The sequence below is a fragment of the Peromyscus maniculatus genome, chromosome 15, assembly GCF_049852395.1.
Source record: "Peromyscus maniculatus bairdii isolate BWxNUB_F1_BW_parent chromosome 15, HU_Pman_BW_mat_3.1, whole genome shotgun sequence".
NCBI classification, from domain to species: Eukaryota; Metazoa; Chordata; class Mammalia; order Rodentia; family Cricetidae; genus Peromyscus; species Peromyscus maniculatus.
In genome coordinates this window covers 51,322,140-51,339,397 of record NC_134866.1, presented here as the reverse complement: position 1 = coordinate 51,339,397, position 17,258 = coordinate 51,322,140, and the positions used below count along the sequence as shown (strand labels likewise).

Genomic DNA, 17,258 nt, shown 5'->3' with positions numbered 1-17,258 from the left:
TTATTAAAATGGCTTATAGGCTGTGGTCCAGCTAGTCCAACAATGCAATGGCTGTCTACCCATAGAAGGTCCAAGAACCCAGTAGTTGTTGAGTCTATGAGGCTGATGTTTCAGCTGGTCATCAATATGCCAGAATCCTAAAGAAGTAGGCTGTAATACCAGTGAATGAATGGTTTTTCTAGAGAGAGTGAGAGCAAGCAGGCAAAGAGAGAGCTTCCTTCTTCCATGTCCTTATAGAGACTATCAGGAGAGGCCCAGATTAACGATGGATCTTCCCACTCCAAAATCTAGATTAGAAGTTGATCTTCCCATTTCAAATGATCTAATTTGGAAAAAAAATCCCTCAGGTATGCCCGGTCCATTTAGGTTTTAGTTAATTTTAAATGCCATCAAGTTAACAACCAAGAATAGCCATCCCAGGTCCAATTTTTTTGCTACTGCTTTTTATAGCATATCTAAGGATCCATCATAAAATCCCAGGTTGTGAGGACTATCTGTTTTCTTCTAAGAGTTCTATAGTTTTAGCTCTTAAGTGTGTCATTGATCCAATTTGTTACCTTTTTATGAGTTAGAGTAAGAGTCTAACTGTGTCCTGTTGCATGTACAAAACCAGTTGTTCCCACGCTGTGGTTGTTGGGGAGCTGTCTTATTTATTCTGTGAGTCTGGAGAGCACCACGGAGCTTCCCCTGTGCTCAGTGACCACCAGATGCTGCAGACAGCAGGTTCTTCATGGATGTGCTTCCTAAACAGATGTTAGAGTCTCTGAGATGTTTGGTTATGAAAATATTTAAAAATCACAGCACACTTGAGAATACCCACTTGGGATTCTTGAGTGATGGAAACTATGTGCTGCTTTCCAGATCAACTCTTCACTAACTTGGACAAGTTCCCCAGCCTGAAAGAACTGTCTGTGGGACTAGATGGCATTTCAGATGTGCTTTCAGTCATCTCTGGAGATTTCCCAAACCTCCACCACATGGAGAAGTTATCTATCCAAACCTCCACGGAGTCTGACCTCTCCAAACTGGGTAAGAATGGCGCTTGGATCTCCCAGGTCATATTTCAGCTGGAAAAGCTACTTGGCTAATAATTGTTAGAATCATGAAATCATCATTAGTTAAAACTTCTATGGGCCTGACATCGTAAACTGTGTCCATAGGAAGGTGTAGGAACGGCATCCTTCCTCGGAGATTGATTTGTAACTCTTGAGTCTTTACTATATGCTAAGAACTGTTCTGAGCTCTTCACAAATCCTAACACACTCCTCACACGCACTATGTGAGAGAAGGCACTGTGACCATTGACACTGTGCATCTGGGGAAATGAAGGCACAAAGAAAGACATTAAGTGACTGGCTCAGGTTCATTCAGCTCAGCTAGTGTATCTTCAGGCCATTGCTGTTGTAGGCACAGCCATGCAGCTGTGTTAAGCCCGATGCTGTTCTTAGTCCTCACTCAGGGAAGCCTAATCTTTCCTTCTCTTCCGCCTACATCTTTACTAAGCATGGTTGCCCTGACGTTTAGGCTTTCTTCCTCTTCCTCTGAAACCCCGCCCCCAACCTGGTACTGCGCCGGATTCCCGACCTCCATTGCTGAACATGCCACTTTAAATCAAACACCTTGTTTTCCTCCACTTCCTCTTCTTTATCTTCCTCTCCAAAATTATTTGTAGTGTCCTTTGGTTTTTGTTTTAAGCTGTCTGTACATCGCTGCTTACACATCTACCTGCCAAGGGAGAAGGAAATCTTATAAGTAGCCATCTGAACCCTTTCCCCAGCTTTCTCCCTAGCCTAGCCTCATGCTTGATGGACAGCTATGCAGCCATGCTTCTGAAATGCATCATTTCGCAAAATGCTTTAAAATATGATGGGCTGCTTGATTTGGTGCACACTGAACACTGAAGCCTAAGAAAAATATCAACCTGGAGCTGACATGCAAAAGATCATCGAGGTGTGGCATGGCGCCACACACCTGGAACCCTAGCATGTGAGAAGCTAAGGGGGAAGGATACACCAAGTTCAAAATCATTGAATTGGAGGTCAGTCTGAGCTACACTGTAAGACTGACTCAAAAAAAAAAAAAAAAAAAAAAAAAGAGAAAAAAAATTCTCACTCTTGTAATACATGGCATGCCTTCCACTCTTAACACACTGTGATAGATCCCTATTCCAACTGGTCTCAATTAAGACTCTGTTTCTAATCAAAAGGAAAACATGTGTATCCTCATTGATTAATCTTCAAACACTAGGTTTTCTGTACATGAGGGCAAATGCCACTGCCTCTTGACTCTCAGCAATCTAACTTTTGGAAAGCTCCAAACCACCATCTATTGTGATGACTCGATTATAAAGTATCTCCCACAGGAAAAACAAAACAAAACAAAAACAAACAAACAAAATAGTTTGAGGGTGCATGAGCAAGCACAAACACAAATAGATACGTATAATAAAGTATTTTTAAATAAAACTAAACTTCAACAATTTATGCTTCAGAATTATCCTTTTATGTTACTTCGTATAGAATTTTTATTACATAAATGCAATATACAAATACAGAGACGTTAGGGCTCAAAGATAAAGGTGGCTTTTATGCATAGGTCTCAGATTCATGCCGTGTGTGTGTGTGTGTGTGTGTGTGTGTGTGTGTGTGTGTGTGTGTGTATGGATAGAGAAAGAGAGAGAGACAGAGAGACAGAGAGAGCATACACTATTTCCAAGTCATTTCTACTTTGATTCCGTCAAGCACTGTGTCAGGAGTGTGGTATCTTCAGCAGTAGGGATTTATCTTCAAGCTCTGGGAGCAGACCAAGAACGACAGTGAGGTCTGTATTGTTTGGGGACTCTCTTGGAACCTCTGACCAAAAACTTGAAGGGAAGTTTACTATGTCTGGTACTAAGGCTATTGTTAGTCTATGGTGAATCCTTATTTAAACTTTGAGAGGTGGAAACTGATCCAGAAAGCATCGGGAGCTTGTCCCAGGTTATTTGCTCACTAGTCCGTTGCAGAATCCAGCATGGCCTGAGCACTAGCTCAGTGCATCACTGCCTCTTAAATTGCTGTGGCTGAGCTGGTGGATTGAGAGGCCAATTCTGATGGGAATTTGTAGTCTTCTCTAATTTCTGAATATCCTTCATCTTTTCCAGTTGAATTGATCCATAACTCTCCAAATCTTCAAGTTTTCCAACTGGAATGTGATTTCTTTTCGAACTGTGAGTCTCTCATGACTGTGCTTGCTTCCTGCAAGAAACTCAGAGAGATTGAGTTTTCTGGACGATGCTTTGAAGCCATGCCATTTGGTAAGAACTATACAACATTGATTTTAGATGCTCCTGTGCACAAAGTCATTAAGTACTCTAGAATTAAAAGGCTGCTGGTGTCACAGAAACTGTGACAGCACCTGACTTCAGTGAGTCTTTCACAGCAATGAAGTGCATCTGTGTCTACAATGTAACCATTTCATTTTCAGAATTGTTTCCTCTGCTTAGTCATAGTAATTCATTCTGAATATTATATCACTTTTCATCACTTTTGAAACACTCTTACTTCAATGGTATTCCTCTGTGTCACAGGAAATGTATCTGAACTAACTAAATTTTATTTTCCTTTTCCTAGTCACTATTTTGCCAAATTTTGTTTCCCTGAAGATACTGAATCTTAAACGCCAACAATTTCCAGATAAGGAAACATCAGAAAATTTTGGTAGGTTTATAAAACAGTGTTTCTTTATTCTTTATCTCCCCTGCCCTCCCCCACCTCCTCCTCCTTCTCCCCTTCCCCCACTCCACCTTCTCCAGTGAACCCACAACAGAGCAAGCTGTGAATGGTTGTCCCTTGACTATTGGGTAGGGTTTCTGTTGCTGTGATAAAACACCATGACCAAAAGCAGTTTGGGGAGGACAGAGTTTTTTTCAGCTCTCAACTCTCAGGTTGTACTCCATCGCTGAGGGAAATCAGGGCAGAAACCTGAAGGCAGGAACTGAAGCAGAGGTCTGCTGCTTACTGGCTTTTTCCTCTTGGCTGGCTCAACCTGCTTTCTTATAGCACCCGTGGTCACCTGTTCAGGGGTGGAACCACCCACAGTAAGCTGGGCCCTCCCACGTCAGTTGTCAATCAAGAAAATGCACTTCAGGCAGGCCCACAAGACAATTTGGTGGAGGCATTTTCTCAATTGAGTGTCCCTCTTCCAAAATTACTCTGGCTTGTGTCAATTTGGCATAAAACGGCCAAGAGCAACACCCATAGTGATTGGTTCTGGGACTGCTGCTGATGCCAACATTAGAAGATGCTTAAATCTATGATATAAAATGGAGTAGTGTTTGCATGTGACCCTATTGTCCATGTACATCAAACTATCTCTGGATTGCCTACAATGCCTAATATAATATGTGCTACATAAACAGTATTGTGTTGTTCAAGGAATATGACATGGGGGAAATGTATGTTCGGCATGGATATAATTTTAAAATTATTTCAGGTCTGGCTTCAGGTCTGGCAAAAGGGCTGAGAGCATTACAACAGCTTGATGCCAAGCTTGAAGCCCTTCCTCCCCCAGGACATAGTGGAAGGAGAGAACTGACTTAGGCATGTTGTCTTCTGACCTCCACACATACTCTGTAATACACACACACACACACACACACACACACACACACACACACACACAATTAATTAAATATAATAAAAAATGAACCTGTGGTAGGTAGAATGTGCCGATACAGAGAGTCAGCTGTACCAGTTACACTGGTCCTTAAGAGGACACCATAGTGATGCTCCATATCACCCCCAGATGCCAACATTGTTGGTCACACACATCCTGACACTTGATCTCATTAAATGCAACGTTCTCAGACTCACTGACCTCTTAGGAGAGAATTTGATCATGATAGTACTGTGTAATGTCGTTGTCTGGCACACACTCCAAATATGCAAAGTCCTTTTTGTTTCATGGTTTCTGGAATACATACTAAAACTTCTATTTAAGGTCAAGAAACTATGACTCAGAATCAACAAAATGATAAGTATAAGAAGAGTTTAGGTACTTTGACTTAAGAACTGATTGTGAAAATAATGGGCTTTCATGGGAAACACTCTAACAAGTTAAATAAAGGAAAGAGAGAATGCAGATATGGGGTCCAGAGCTGTGTCTTCACAATGTTTCCCAAACTTACCATGCATACAGAGAGCCTGAGTTTACCCTTGCTTTCTCTTCTCTTCATATAGACACAGGAACAGGGTGTGTGTGGACGCATGCATGTGAGTTTTGTTTATGGGGAGATTAGATGGGAAATTCAGTGTGTTAAAATGTCAGGGACAGAATCAGGCACCAAGATGATGACTAGCATATATCACTTGTAATTGTGCCAAAAACACATGGAGTATAATGAGTGCTAAGTCTCCGCACTGTGGAACAAAGAATTTACATGCATTTAAAGGGCAGAATGGGACAGCCGGATGGATTCCTCAGAGGGATTAGAGGAGGTGGGATGGCGAGGGACGGGGGCCAAAGTCTGTGCAGTTGAGGCCCTGTTTTAGAAGAGAGAGCAGAAATGGACAGACAGCCTGGACCTGTGTGAAGAGTCAGGTGGCGGAGGATGGAGGAGCCAGCTGCAGAGAGCAGCAGGGAGCAGCTGTGTGCTGACCCCTTCTCCTTTCCTTGGAGAGGACAGTGACGAGGAGGGCCCCTGCTAGGTGGGGCCTCCTAGACTGCAGAAGGTCTAGGTCATCAGCTGTTTGCTCATGCTGGGACTACTACTGAGGATGGCTTTGTGGTGTCTCCCACAGCACAGGCTCTGGGTTCTCTCAGGAACCTGGAGGAACTGCTCCTTCCCAGTGGGGACGGGATTCACCACGTGGCCAAACTGATTGTCCGGCAGTGTCTGCAGCTTCAGTGTCTCCGAGTTCTTGCCTTTAAGGAGACTTTGGATGACGACAGTGTGATGGAAATCGGTGAGTTCCCCTCAGGGAAAGGGTTTCCCCCTGTGTGGAAGCAGTGGCATCATTGGAGCTGTCTGCTGCGAATGTCTAGAATGGCAAAGTCTTCCAAACTGTTCCTTATTTCCACCACCACACTGTTTCATCTCGTGTCCTTCTGCAGACAGCTTCATCCTGTTCTGACTGGGAAGGTCAACAGCCTCCCTTTTTTTTAAGTGGGGTTATAGAAGCCATCCACCTGTGGTTTGTTTCCCCAGTACTGGAAATTGAACTCAGTGCCCCCGACACACACACTAGATCAGTGTTCTACCCCTGCACCATGGACCACTAATCTGTGTTCTGATACTTGGTGTTCCATACACCTGGCAGATCCTCTGTTAGTCAATTGAATACTGACAATATGTAAACAAATGTGCAACAAGCTGAAATGTAGAACTGGATCAATGTTCCTGTTCATGTTGCTGAAAATTTTGTTATCCAAGTAAGTGTAGAGTCAACCAGATGAGGATGCAGACCTGTGTGCATTCTGCAACCGTGCCCTCCTCTTCCTCCACAGATGACCACTGCACTGCTTTCTTTACCATAGAGTCATTTGCCACAGACTCCTCATGGAAGGGGGTCCTGTGCAATAGGTACTGTTTTGTCTGAAAATGTGTGCGTGCTTCATATTCCTAGTAACACATGTGACCAGAGTGATTGATTTCACTGCTGTGTGTCATTCCATTATTTGACCGATCTGCACTCTGTGTCCATTCAGTGGGCACTTGAGTTGTTTCTAGTAGTTGGTATCTATGAAGTGCTTCTAAGAACTTTCTCACACAATGTCCATGTTTAGTAATTTCTAGGGTGAAATTTCTGAGTTACCTCACATGGACTAATTAAAAGTGTGTTTTGGTTAGATGTGTCACATGCCTGTAATTCAACACTTGGGAGATTCAAGAGTTCGAGGATTTCCTAGTTGAAGGCTAGGCTGGGTAACATAAAACTTTGAGCACAAACAATTAAATAACAAAACATCAAGCCTCTCCATGGTGTTGTACCCATTTTCACCCTCACCAGCGTTTGCTTCCGTTCTGGCTCTGGTAAGTTTTGTCAATCTCTTACAGTTAGGCACTCAGATGATTCTCGTGGGTAAGAAAACACAAAGCATTAGTTGAGGAATAACTTTCAGATTGACCAGCACCAAAAGAAAAAGGCAGAAGGGAAGAAAAAGAAATGGTTGTAGCTTTCTGAGATGGGCAGACCTCACCAAACCTAATGGAGGCTTGGCTCATAGGCCCTGCACCAGGGGCCTGGGATTCTGCAAAGACAATCACATTGTCTTAGGCGAACCCTTCATCCTAAGGGTGGTCTCCACGCCAGGACCCTGACCTGCCCCCCATGATTAACCCTTAAGGAGGAGCTAAGGGGGCATCTCCACCTGAGGTAGGTTCCATTCTTTATGCCATAACTAATCCCAGAGGGTGTGTTTAAATTCCCAGCTGTGGGACTGGAGGTGTAGCTCAGCAGTGCTCATTTAGATTGTGTGAGGTCCCAAGTTCTGTGGTGATATATTGTGTATCAAATAAAGCTTGCATTTCTCTCCTTAAGATTTGCACAGCGTTGAGTTTTATAGCTTCTCTCGTTGTTGCTTAGTATAAATGGCAATGGTCTTTCACTCTTTTCCAGGATGTTAGGTTAAAACATTTCTAGCAATTGATCTCACAGAGATTTGGGGATCAATAATCCCTGGCCCTCTCACACTAAGGGCAGATACTTTTTCCTCTGGGAACCCAGCACTGGTTGCCTGACACATGGTGGAGACTCGGTAAATATCTGTTAACAAAACAGGAAACACTTTCGTTTGGAGCTGTGCAGAAGGCTCCGCAGTTCGGAGCACTGGCTGCTCTTCCAGAGGACGTGGGTTTGATTCTCAGCACCCATACAGCTGCTCAGAACCATCTGTAACTCTAGTTCCAGGGGATGGGTCGCCCTCTTCTGACCTCTGTGGACAGTAGGCATGTTTGTGGTGCAGGGAAAACACCAATAAACATACAATTAGAAATGTTTTGTTTTTCTTTTTTTATTTTATTTATTGTGTATACAGTGTTCTGTCTGCACACATGCCTGCAGGCCAGAAGAGGGCACCAGATCCCTTGGTGTTATAGATGGTTGTGAGCTATCATGTGGTTGCTGGAAATTGAATTCAGGACCTCTGGAAGAGCAGCCAATCAACGCTCTTAACCGCTGAGCCATCTCTCCAGCCCTTGTTTTTATTTTTTCAGACAGGATATCTCTGTAGAAACCTGGCTATCCTGGAACTTGCTCTGTAGACCAGGATTGCCTTGAATTCACAGAGATTTGCCTGCCTCTTCCTCCAGAGTGCTGAGATTAAAGGCATGAGTTACCACATCCTGGTCTTGAAATGAAATTTTTTTTTTGCCTACCTTACTAAGACTTTTAAAAACATTTATTTATTTGTTTATCCATTTATTTACTGAGACAGACAGAGGGAGAGAGAGAGAGAGAGAGACTGTGCTGTGGCAAGTATATAGAGATCAGAGCTCAATTTTGTTGGTTCTCTTCTGCAATGTGGGTTCCACAGATTAAACTCAGGACATCAGGTTTGCCCAGAAGGTGCCTTTACCAGCTTAGCCATCTCACCATGGCAACAGCATCCATTAGTCCATGAACAGCTGACAGGTTACTCCTGGCCAGCGTCTAATTCACAGCTAGGAGACAGCACTTGCACACACCACAGAAGCAGATGAGTGTACAGTGTGATATACAGAGTAAAGGAAACCAGGGGACGATAGGCCATGGAAGGGGGAGGACTGAGCTTTCCTCTAGTCCTTCCAGAGGAGTCTCCATTCAGGGACTGAGGAATACCCCTGACTATCACAGAAGATCCCTTAAGGACAGTGGAAACACTTTCTTAAGGCCTCTGTCTTAAACTTAAACTACCACATGGTTCTGGGTGAAATCAGCCCTAGTGCTTCCCTGATTAGGGAAAAGTGGGTAGACAGTTAAAAACAAACCTGAAGCTGGATTAGATCTTCACTTCCAAAGTCATGGGTCCATGGCCATTGAGAACTCACCATGTTTTGGCTCCATTTCCTTCAGAGCCCCTGCTCTCAGTAACCTGGGAGTCCCTTCTGGGCTTTAGGTGGAAGACACTGTGGTAGCCAGTGAGAGGACAAGCTGTTAGGACTGTCACCTTCTGTACTCTGCAAAAAGGGAGACGCTGTTGCCTCAATTTCTCAGTTCCTTCAACTGTAACTTCCCTTCACATATGTCCTTCTGTGAGACCAGAAGAGAAGTCCACATTGCCATGGCAGCCAAAGCTGTGTGAACTCAACTTCCTGACCTCTGCTTCCTCCAAACTGCTTGTGCTTTGGCCAGGTGGTTCCCTATCAACCAAGCAGCAGTTTGGTGCTTTCAAAGAATGGTCTCTTAAAATGTCATGTTGAGCATTTCCCACTTTCATCACGGTGGGTGTGGGAGTGGTACCCATAACTTGTCACCATCACTGAAGTCCTCAGGATATTCTTTTCATAAATGTTTTGTTTTCCAGCCAAGGGAGCAACCAGTGGAGGTTTCCAGAAACTTGAAACCTTAGATCTTTCAATGAATCACAAGATTACAGAGGAAGGGTACAGACATTTCTTTCAAGCCCTGGACAACCTGCCAAGCTTACAAGTGCTCAACATCTGCAGGCGAATCCCAGATTCCATCCAAGTTCAGGCCACCACGGTCAAGGCTCTGAGTCAGTGTGTGTCCCGACTGCCCAGCCTCACCAGGCTCGAGATGCTCAGTTGGCTTCTGGACAAAGAGGACATGAAAGTGATTAATGCTGTGAAGGAGAGACACCCTCAGTCTGAACGCTTGACTGTCTTCTGGAAATGGATAGTGCCTTTCTCTCCTGTCATTCAGAAGTAAAGGATGCAGCCGAAGGCTACCAGTGGTTCTAGAAACCCAATTTTCCAACGCATCTCACTCTAGCTGAGTGTGGCATAATGCCAGAATTTAGGACACTGAGGCAGGAGATAGAAGTGTGGGTTATATAGTAAGACCATTCCTCCAAACCAGAACCAATACCAAACCATTTTACTAATGATTGCATGTACAAGATTGCTCATTAACTATGGAAGGCTGATATTTTTTTCCTTTATTTTCATTTTATATGAATGGGTATTTTTGCCTGCATTTATGTCTGTGCATCACATGGGTATCTGGTGTCTGCAGAGGACCAAAAAGTGTATTGAATGCCCCAGGGTCTGGAGTTATACATGGTTGAGGGTCTCCATTTGGGTTCTGGGAACCGTACCTTTGTCTTACAAAAGCAACAAGTGCTCCTAATCCCTGAATCACCTCTCCAGCCCAAGCCCGATGATTTATTAGAGCCTGCATGCCCATCATTGAACTTAGGAGCTATGATGAACTATCTTCATATGGTCCTTCTGTCTGAAGACTAGAGTTTCACTCAAGTTCATTCCTAGAACCCTCCATTGCCAAGGTCAACAGGAACGAGCAGGGAAGGGAACATTGATCTATATAAAAGTCACAAGGAAGGAGCATTTGATGGAGGTAAGAAATGGCCAGTTTAAGGATGAGTCAGTCCCACCCATGATGAAGCACGAGTCGACTTTAACACAGGATGCAGATGACTCTTTGCAGAGATGCTCTTTAGTCTTTCTGTGGCTTCTGTAGAGTCACCAGCCTTGGTGTGGCCATGCTTGCTCACACCATCTCTCATCCATTGCCAATGTGAGGAAGAAATTGGGCTTAGAGAAAAACTGCTTTTGTTCCAGAGGATTTTGAGAGCTTTGCATGTGATGTAGTGGTCTCATAGTTTTCTTAGGAATCCATGGTACTTGGTATATATGATTCTATCTAGTAAGCACTTCTAGATGTATTCATGTGGTAGTTTGAATAGGAATGATCTCCATAGGCTCATATATTTGAATGCTTGATCATCAGGGAGTGACACTATTAGGAGGTGTGGCTTTGTTGGAGGAAATGTGTCATTAGGGGGTTTCAAATGTTCAAGCCAGGCCTAGTCTCTCTTTCATCCTTCTGCCTGCTGATCTGGCTGTAGAACTCTTAGCTACATCTCCGGCAGGCAGCCATTTTTCCTGCCATCGTAAAAATGGACTAAATCTCTAAAACTGTAAGCCAGTTCCAGTTAAATGTCTTCCTTTATAATGTTGCCAAACATCATGGTGTCTTTTCACAGCAAACAGATATTGACTAAGACAATGAATTAACTTGATAATGATTTATCATATCAAAATGTATATTGAAACATCACTATGCACCTGCCTGGTATACTTCAAATATACATACTGTTGTGGGATATTTGATCACACTGTGAACCCCAAGATTGCATTATTTATTTGAAAAACCTATTTCAAGGTATGGTGTGGTTCAGCCCTAGCTCATACCTTTAATTAAAGAGTTTTCTGCTTGAATGCTGTAAATAGGATTAAATAAAGTGTGGGAGCCCACAACTGACTCAGTTTCCCAGTTTGAATCTGAAGTCTATTCTGAGTCAATAGAGTTCAGGCTTGTTTGCTCCAAGACTGTGAGAAAGTTTTGATTAGCCCGCAGAGTCTCCTTGAAGGGCTGTGAGAAAGTCCTGATTAGCCCACAAGAAGGAACACACTATCTAGCTAGATGTAGGCTGCTGATGCCAACCACAGGTACCTTGAGATAGAAAATGAAACTCCCTGTTCCTTGATGTAAGGCAGGATAGATAGTGGCTGAATGCCTGTGCTGTGCATTGTTCTACCTCTGTCCTGCAAAACTGTATATAAGCTGCTGTGAAATAAACTCGGGGCTGTCTGGTGTTGACTGGCAGACCCCTCGACTCTTCTGTCTTCTTCATTGTCTCTTCAATCCGCACACCTCTACCCAGCTACCCAGCTGACTGTCGGCAGGCCCTGACAATAAAGTCAACCATAGGTCAAGAGGTGGAGCAAGCAACCACTTTACAGGAGGTGAACATAGGAAAAATGATAGAGAGTAAGAGGGAGTCAGGAGGATGGATAGAGACACACAGGAAGTAGAAGGGAGGGACATTCAGTGTGAGGAGTTTTGTTTGAGACAGCACAGGAGAAAGCTCTCATCGGGGGAAGGTCAGCTGGGTGCTTTCTCTGCCTCTCTGGGCTAGCAGAGAAAAAAATTAAACAAACAAACAAAAACTCAACTACACACATCCATGAACTACACACATTCAGAGTGTGATCAAATATCCCACAACAGTATGTATATTTGAAGTATACCAGGCAGGTGCATAGTGATGTTTCAGTATACATTTTGATTGGATTATTTGAGATAGGAAGAGCCACCCTGATTCTGGGCCATACCTTCTAGTGTCAGCCTACATAAAAGGCATGAAAGATGGATGCCTTTGATTTTTCCTGCTTCCCCTCTCGTTCACTGGAAAATCCATCTATCCTGTTGCTGAGGCATTCCTTCACTAGTTAGAACTTACTTCTTTTGGGATTCCAGTATAGGCTGAAGACCAGCTGAGACATCCAGCTTTGTGGACTGAATAGTCATTGTTGAATTGGCTAGACTGGATCAAAGCCACTAAATTCATATGTGTGTGTATACATATATGTATATGTATTCTATTAGCTCTGTTCCTTAGAGAACCCTGACTAATAGACTTACTCTCAGCGCTTTGATGAGTTATGTATCTCAACATCGACTGCTACTGGTGACAAAAAGAAGCTTTTCTGACTAAGGTTGAGTGTAGGCCAGGTCTACAAGTATAAACGTAATATTTAGAAGACCTTCAACAACATGACCAGTCGACAAAAGAACAATAGTGGTGTCTACCCTAGGGTCTATGACATCTCTAGGCATGAGCTTTGGATGAGAATTACAAAACCAGGCAGGAAATTTCCTTAAGCAGAGTGGCTTCAAATCCAGTCAGAATGAGGTTTGTTACCCCATAACAGTCACACCACAATTATACCAGGGGGGGCATCTTATCTAGTGGAATAGTGATGCAACATGCAGGGACCAGCACTGGGTAAGATCATTGACATCCTCCCCGCCCCCAACTCCCTGCAGCCTGCATAGCATCTTCTGGCACTATAAAAGCTATCTAGTAAGGAGGAAGGTTCTAGTTAGTTTGAGATTGATTGATGTCCTGAAAGAAAAATATCAATACATAGTATTGCTTGAGGGCCTTTGTGGCTCTCATTTCCTTTTCCTGGGAAGTTTTCACCTCTTAAGCAGGGTTCTCTAAAGGATTGGAACTGACAGAATATATAAATATAGGTAGATAGATAAATAGACAGACAGATAGATATGGATATATCCATACATCCAAATACACTGGATTTATGAGATTGGCTTACAGGGTGTAGTCTGGACATTCCAAAAATGGCTGGCTTACACTGTGTGATCAGGAATCTGGTGGTTTTTCAGTGTAAAATGTTGACTGTCTCAGTAGTGCTGACAGTCTGGCACTGAAGTCCTGGAGGATTCCTGGAGAGCTGCTGGTCTTTAGTCTACATTTGAATCATGAAAAAGTTGGTTCTACTACCAGTGAAGGAAAGCCACAGAGGCCACAGGATAGATGAACCTGCCAGAGAGTGAGGACAAGCAAAAAGGAGTTTCCTTCTTCCAGGTTCTTTTATCTGGGCTGCCATCAGAGAGTACTCGCCACCTTTAGGATGCGTCTTCCTGCTTCAAATAACCTGATCAAGGAATTCCTTCACAGGAATACCTAGAACTTGCATTTTATTTGATTCCAGATGAGGTCAACTTAACAACCAAGATTAGCCATCCCACTATGGTTTGAGTGTTCTGTAAAGGGTCCTGTGTTGCAATGGAATATCCTTTGGAAGAATCAAGGAGTGAGAACTTCGTTGTGTTTTGAGGTGGGATCTATGTAAGGTGATAAGAATAAAATCATTAAGGTGAAGATCCCATTGGATCCTGGTGGCTTCCTAGGATAGATCAAAAATGGTCCATGTGCACAGACACATGATAAGTAAAATCATTTTAGAAAATTAAAGAGAAAGAAGATGACAAGGAGGAGAGTGTGGAAGGTGGGTATTCACACACAGATGTTAGTGGAGGAGAGTGTGGGAGGCAGGTACTCACATGCAGATGTTAGTGGAGAAGAATGTGGGAGGAGGTATTCACATACAGATGTTAGTGGAGGAGAGTGTGGGAGGAGGTATTCACATGCAGATGTTAGTGGAGGAGAGTGTGGGAGGGAGATGCTCACATACAGATGTTAGTGGAGGAGAGTGTGGGAGGGAGGTATTCACACACAGATGTTAGTGGAGGAGAGTGTGGGAGGCAGGTATTCACATACAGATGTTAGTGGAGGAGAGTGTGGAGGAGGTATTCACATGCAGATGTTAGTGGAGGAGAGTGTGGGAGGGAGGTGCTCACATACAGATGTTAGTGGAGGAGAGTGTGGGAGGGAGGTATTCACATACAGATGTTAGTAGAGGACACTGTACCCTGGCTTATGCTGTGCTCTCAATGTGAAAAGTCTCCTACAAGCAGCTCATGTATCTGAGCATTTGGTTTCCAGCTGGGGTGCCATTGGTAAGATGTTGGAATCTTTAAGAGGTGGAGCCTGGGGGAGGAAGTGGGTCACTGGGGACAGGGTTGAGACTTTATAGCCTGGTGCCACTTCCTGTCATTTTCTCTGCGTCCTTGCTGCTGATGCACTGTGACCACTGACTTCCTGCTCCTGACACCAGGTCTCCTGTGCCCCGCTGGAAATATATCTTCAAACTGTAAGTCAGAATAAACCTTGTTTTCTGTGATCTGCTTTTTCAGAAAAGTCACTACAGGCTGTTCTAGTGAAAGTGAAAGCAACTAAGCAAAGCCTTAGGCTGCCAAGTCATGGCCAGTTCCTTCTTCTGTACAGGGAGGGAGCAGGATGCTAGAGTGGGGCAATTGTGTCCATAGATAAGAACATGACCTTTGTCTCATGATCACTAAGGAGACCGTAGTGGGGGACTATCCAGAGACAACTGTAAAAATAACTAGTCACAGAGTAGAGTAGCCTGAGGATTAACAGGTCTCCAGAGGGACCATTGCAGGTCATTTCACATGCCAGTGACATGGATTTCTTTTCATCTTATTAAGAATAGTCAAACATGGCATCACTCACCACACTAGGGTACTCCTTCTAGATATTGTCTGATGAGCGAGTGTGTCTGGTCTTAAAAGATTTAACTTGGCCAGGTATTGTTGTACACGTTTATAATCTGACCACTCAATAGGCTGAGGCAGGATGATGTCTACTTTCAAGCTAATACGGGCTTTAGAGCAAAACCCTATCCCCCAAACAAAACTAAAACAAATGAAAACTTCCATTTTTCTGCAGTTTTTGCTAAATGTAGGGAGGTAGGCAAATTCCAAATGAATGAGATAGATGAAACATCTCATGGAGGATCCACGTCTGACTCTATCCAAAGGTGGATTTGATATTCTCTTGAGAGTACTGCAGCATGTGGATTAGTCATATGCTTATACAAAGGAGATCATAGTTTTGTTTTATTTAAAATTTTTTGATAACTTCATATCTAAGGGTTGTATTAACACCATTTCTACCCTGCCCTCTCTGTTCTTACCAAACTCCCTCTCAAATTCATGATCTCTTCTTTATTACACACACACACACACACACACACACACACACACACACACACACACACACACACACACCTACGCACGCACTCATGCACCTTACTGAGTCCATTTAGTGTTGATCGCATGTGTATGTGTTTAGGGCTGACCCCTTGGAACTGGACTGTTGATGTAACTAACTGTCTTATTAAATAAGAGACACAGAAACAATGTAAAAGAGAAAGCTGAGAGGTCAGAGCTCAGAGCTAAAATCTCACCCTTCTGCCTGCGGTGTCCCAGCTTCCCGAAAAAGACCTATTTCCTGTCTGTTCGTCTATTTATAGTATTTTGTTCTGCCTTCTCATTGGTTGTAAACCCAAACACGTGACTGCCTCGTCACTGTCTGAATGTACAGCCCCCTAGGTCTTAAAGGCATATGTCTCCAATGCTGGCTGTATCCCTGAACACACAGAGATCTATGGGATTAAAGGCGTGTACCACCACCGCCACACTCTTCCTATGGCTCTAATAGCTCTGACCCCCGTGCAACTTTATTTATTAACATACAATCAAAATCACATTTCAGTACAATTAGAATACCACCACACTGGACAAGCTATCAGGGCCTTGTCCCTGATGAAGAGCAATTCCCCCTCTCTCAGCAGCTATTCATCACCTCTGCATCTTCTTATAGAGGTGAGGCCTTGTGACATTTTCCCCATCCACACTGGCATGTCAAACTGGTGTGTGTCATTCTGCAAGGATTGTTTGGGCGACTATATTGTTGAAATTTCATGGGTGCGGATTCCCTGTTGTGTAAGTAAATATACCTTACTGAGTCAGTCTTTGGAGAGGGTCATAGGCTTTCCTGTTGGGCAGGGGTACTGATTGTGTTTCTCCCTTGGTAGCTTTGCACAGACTTTCAGTTACCATGAGAGCTAATCCTCAGGGAGAAGGCTTCCAGACCTGTTTAAGCTTGATCCCGCCAAGGGCTACATACAAAGTGTGTGATGTCCAGAGCAGGAGGTTCTCGTTTTCAGGTTCTGGGAGGAATCAAGGGCAAAGGCAATAAGGATTTATTTAAAAAAATATAGAACACTGGACTCATCTTTATTTATGAAGAAAATAATGGGAATGGCTTACATGTTCTACATTAGGGCAGGAATTAAGCCATTAAGCATTACCAAACTTTCAAAATGGAAGAGGTGTGGAGCAAGGTGACTCAGGGTAAAAGTGCATGTTTTGAGCCTGATGACTTGACTTGATCCTCATATCCCACCCTGGAGGGATGTTGGAAGGAGGAGAACCAACCTAGAAAAGTGCTCTGACCTCCGCATGAGCTGTGTTGCATGTGTGCACCTGTCCACACTGCCCAGCTAAACACTGTTTTGTTATCCCACACACACATATGCACTCACGCTTCATGGATGAAACCTCAGAGCAACTTCAAACCAGACTGAATGTTTCTGTAAACAGACCATAAATGAAAAACTTTACAGATATGTACAAGCTCAGAGTTGTTTATGTCTAACCAAGGTTATTAACACAAAGCAACTTCAACTACTAGGCCAGCCTCTTTTGCCAAGTCTGGCTGATAAAGACCTACTCCCTGTGCAAATCCCTTAGCAGCTTGTCTCCCAGGGCACTGTGCCCATAGCTTCAGGTCACAGCCTGTAAACCAGGAAACTTGAGGCTGAGTATTGCCATGGTTACTCACTCCCTTCAGATGTAACCTTT

At 43.6% G+C, this 17,258-nt stretch overlaps 3 protein-coding genes across 5 annotated transcripts in view; all 3 read left to right on the top strand.

The window, feature by feature from the left end:
* Window positions 1-11,784, top strand: part of LOC102917948 (baculoviral IAP repeat-containing protein 1a-like) — a 152,437-nt gene extending 140,653 nt beyond the window's left edge. The window contains exon 16 of the transcript XR_013044770.1: window positions 10,497-11,784. The gene's annotated coding sequence lies outside the window, so the exon portion shown is untranslated. The remainder of the gene's footprint in view (window positions 1-10,496) is intronic.
* LOC102927230 (baculoviral IAP repeat-containing protein 1e-like) overlaps window positions 1-11,784 on the top strand; it is a 34,774-nt gene extending 22,990 nt beyond the window's left edge. Inside the window, exons 11-15 of the mRNA XM_076551964.1 lie at window positions 862-1,029; window positions 3,143-3,295; window positions 3,612-3,698; window positions 5,781-5,945; window positions 9,484-11,784. Of these exons, the coding sequence (XP_076408079.1) occupies window positions 862-1,029; window positions 3,143-3,295; window positions 3,612-3,698; window positions 5,781-5,945; window positions 9,484-9,848 (938 nt within the window). The 3' untranslated portion in view covers window positions 9,849-11,784. The remainder of the gene's footprint in view (window positions 1-861; window positions 1,030-3,142; window positions 3,296-3,611; window positions 3,699-5,780; window positions 5,946-9,483) is intronic.
* LOC102926929 (baculoviral IAP repeat-containing protein 1b-like) overlaps window positions 1-17,258 on the top strand; it is an 80,006-nt gene that overhangs the window by 22,951 nt on the left and 39,797 nt on the right. For 2 of the 3 annotated variants that reach the window (XM_076551962.1, XM_076551959.1), the window contains exon 1: window positions 14,461-14,683. The exons of the other annotated variant lie outside the window; for it this stretch is intronic. The gene's annotated coding sequence lies outside the window, so the exon portion shown is untranslated. Of the gene's footprint in view, window positions 1-14,460; window positions 14,684-17,258 lie in introns of those variants that run through there. 3 annotated transcript variants of the gene reach the window in all.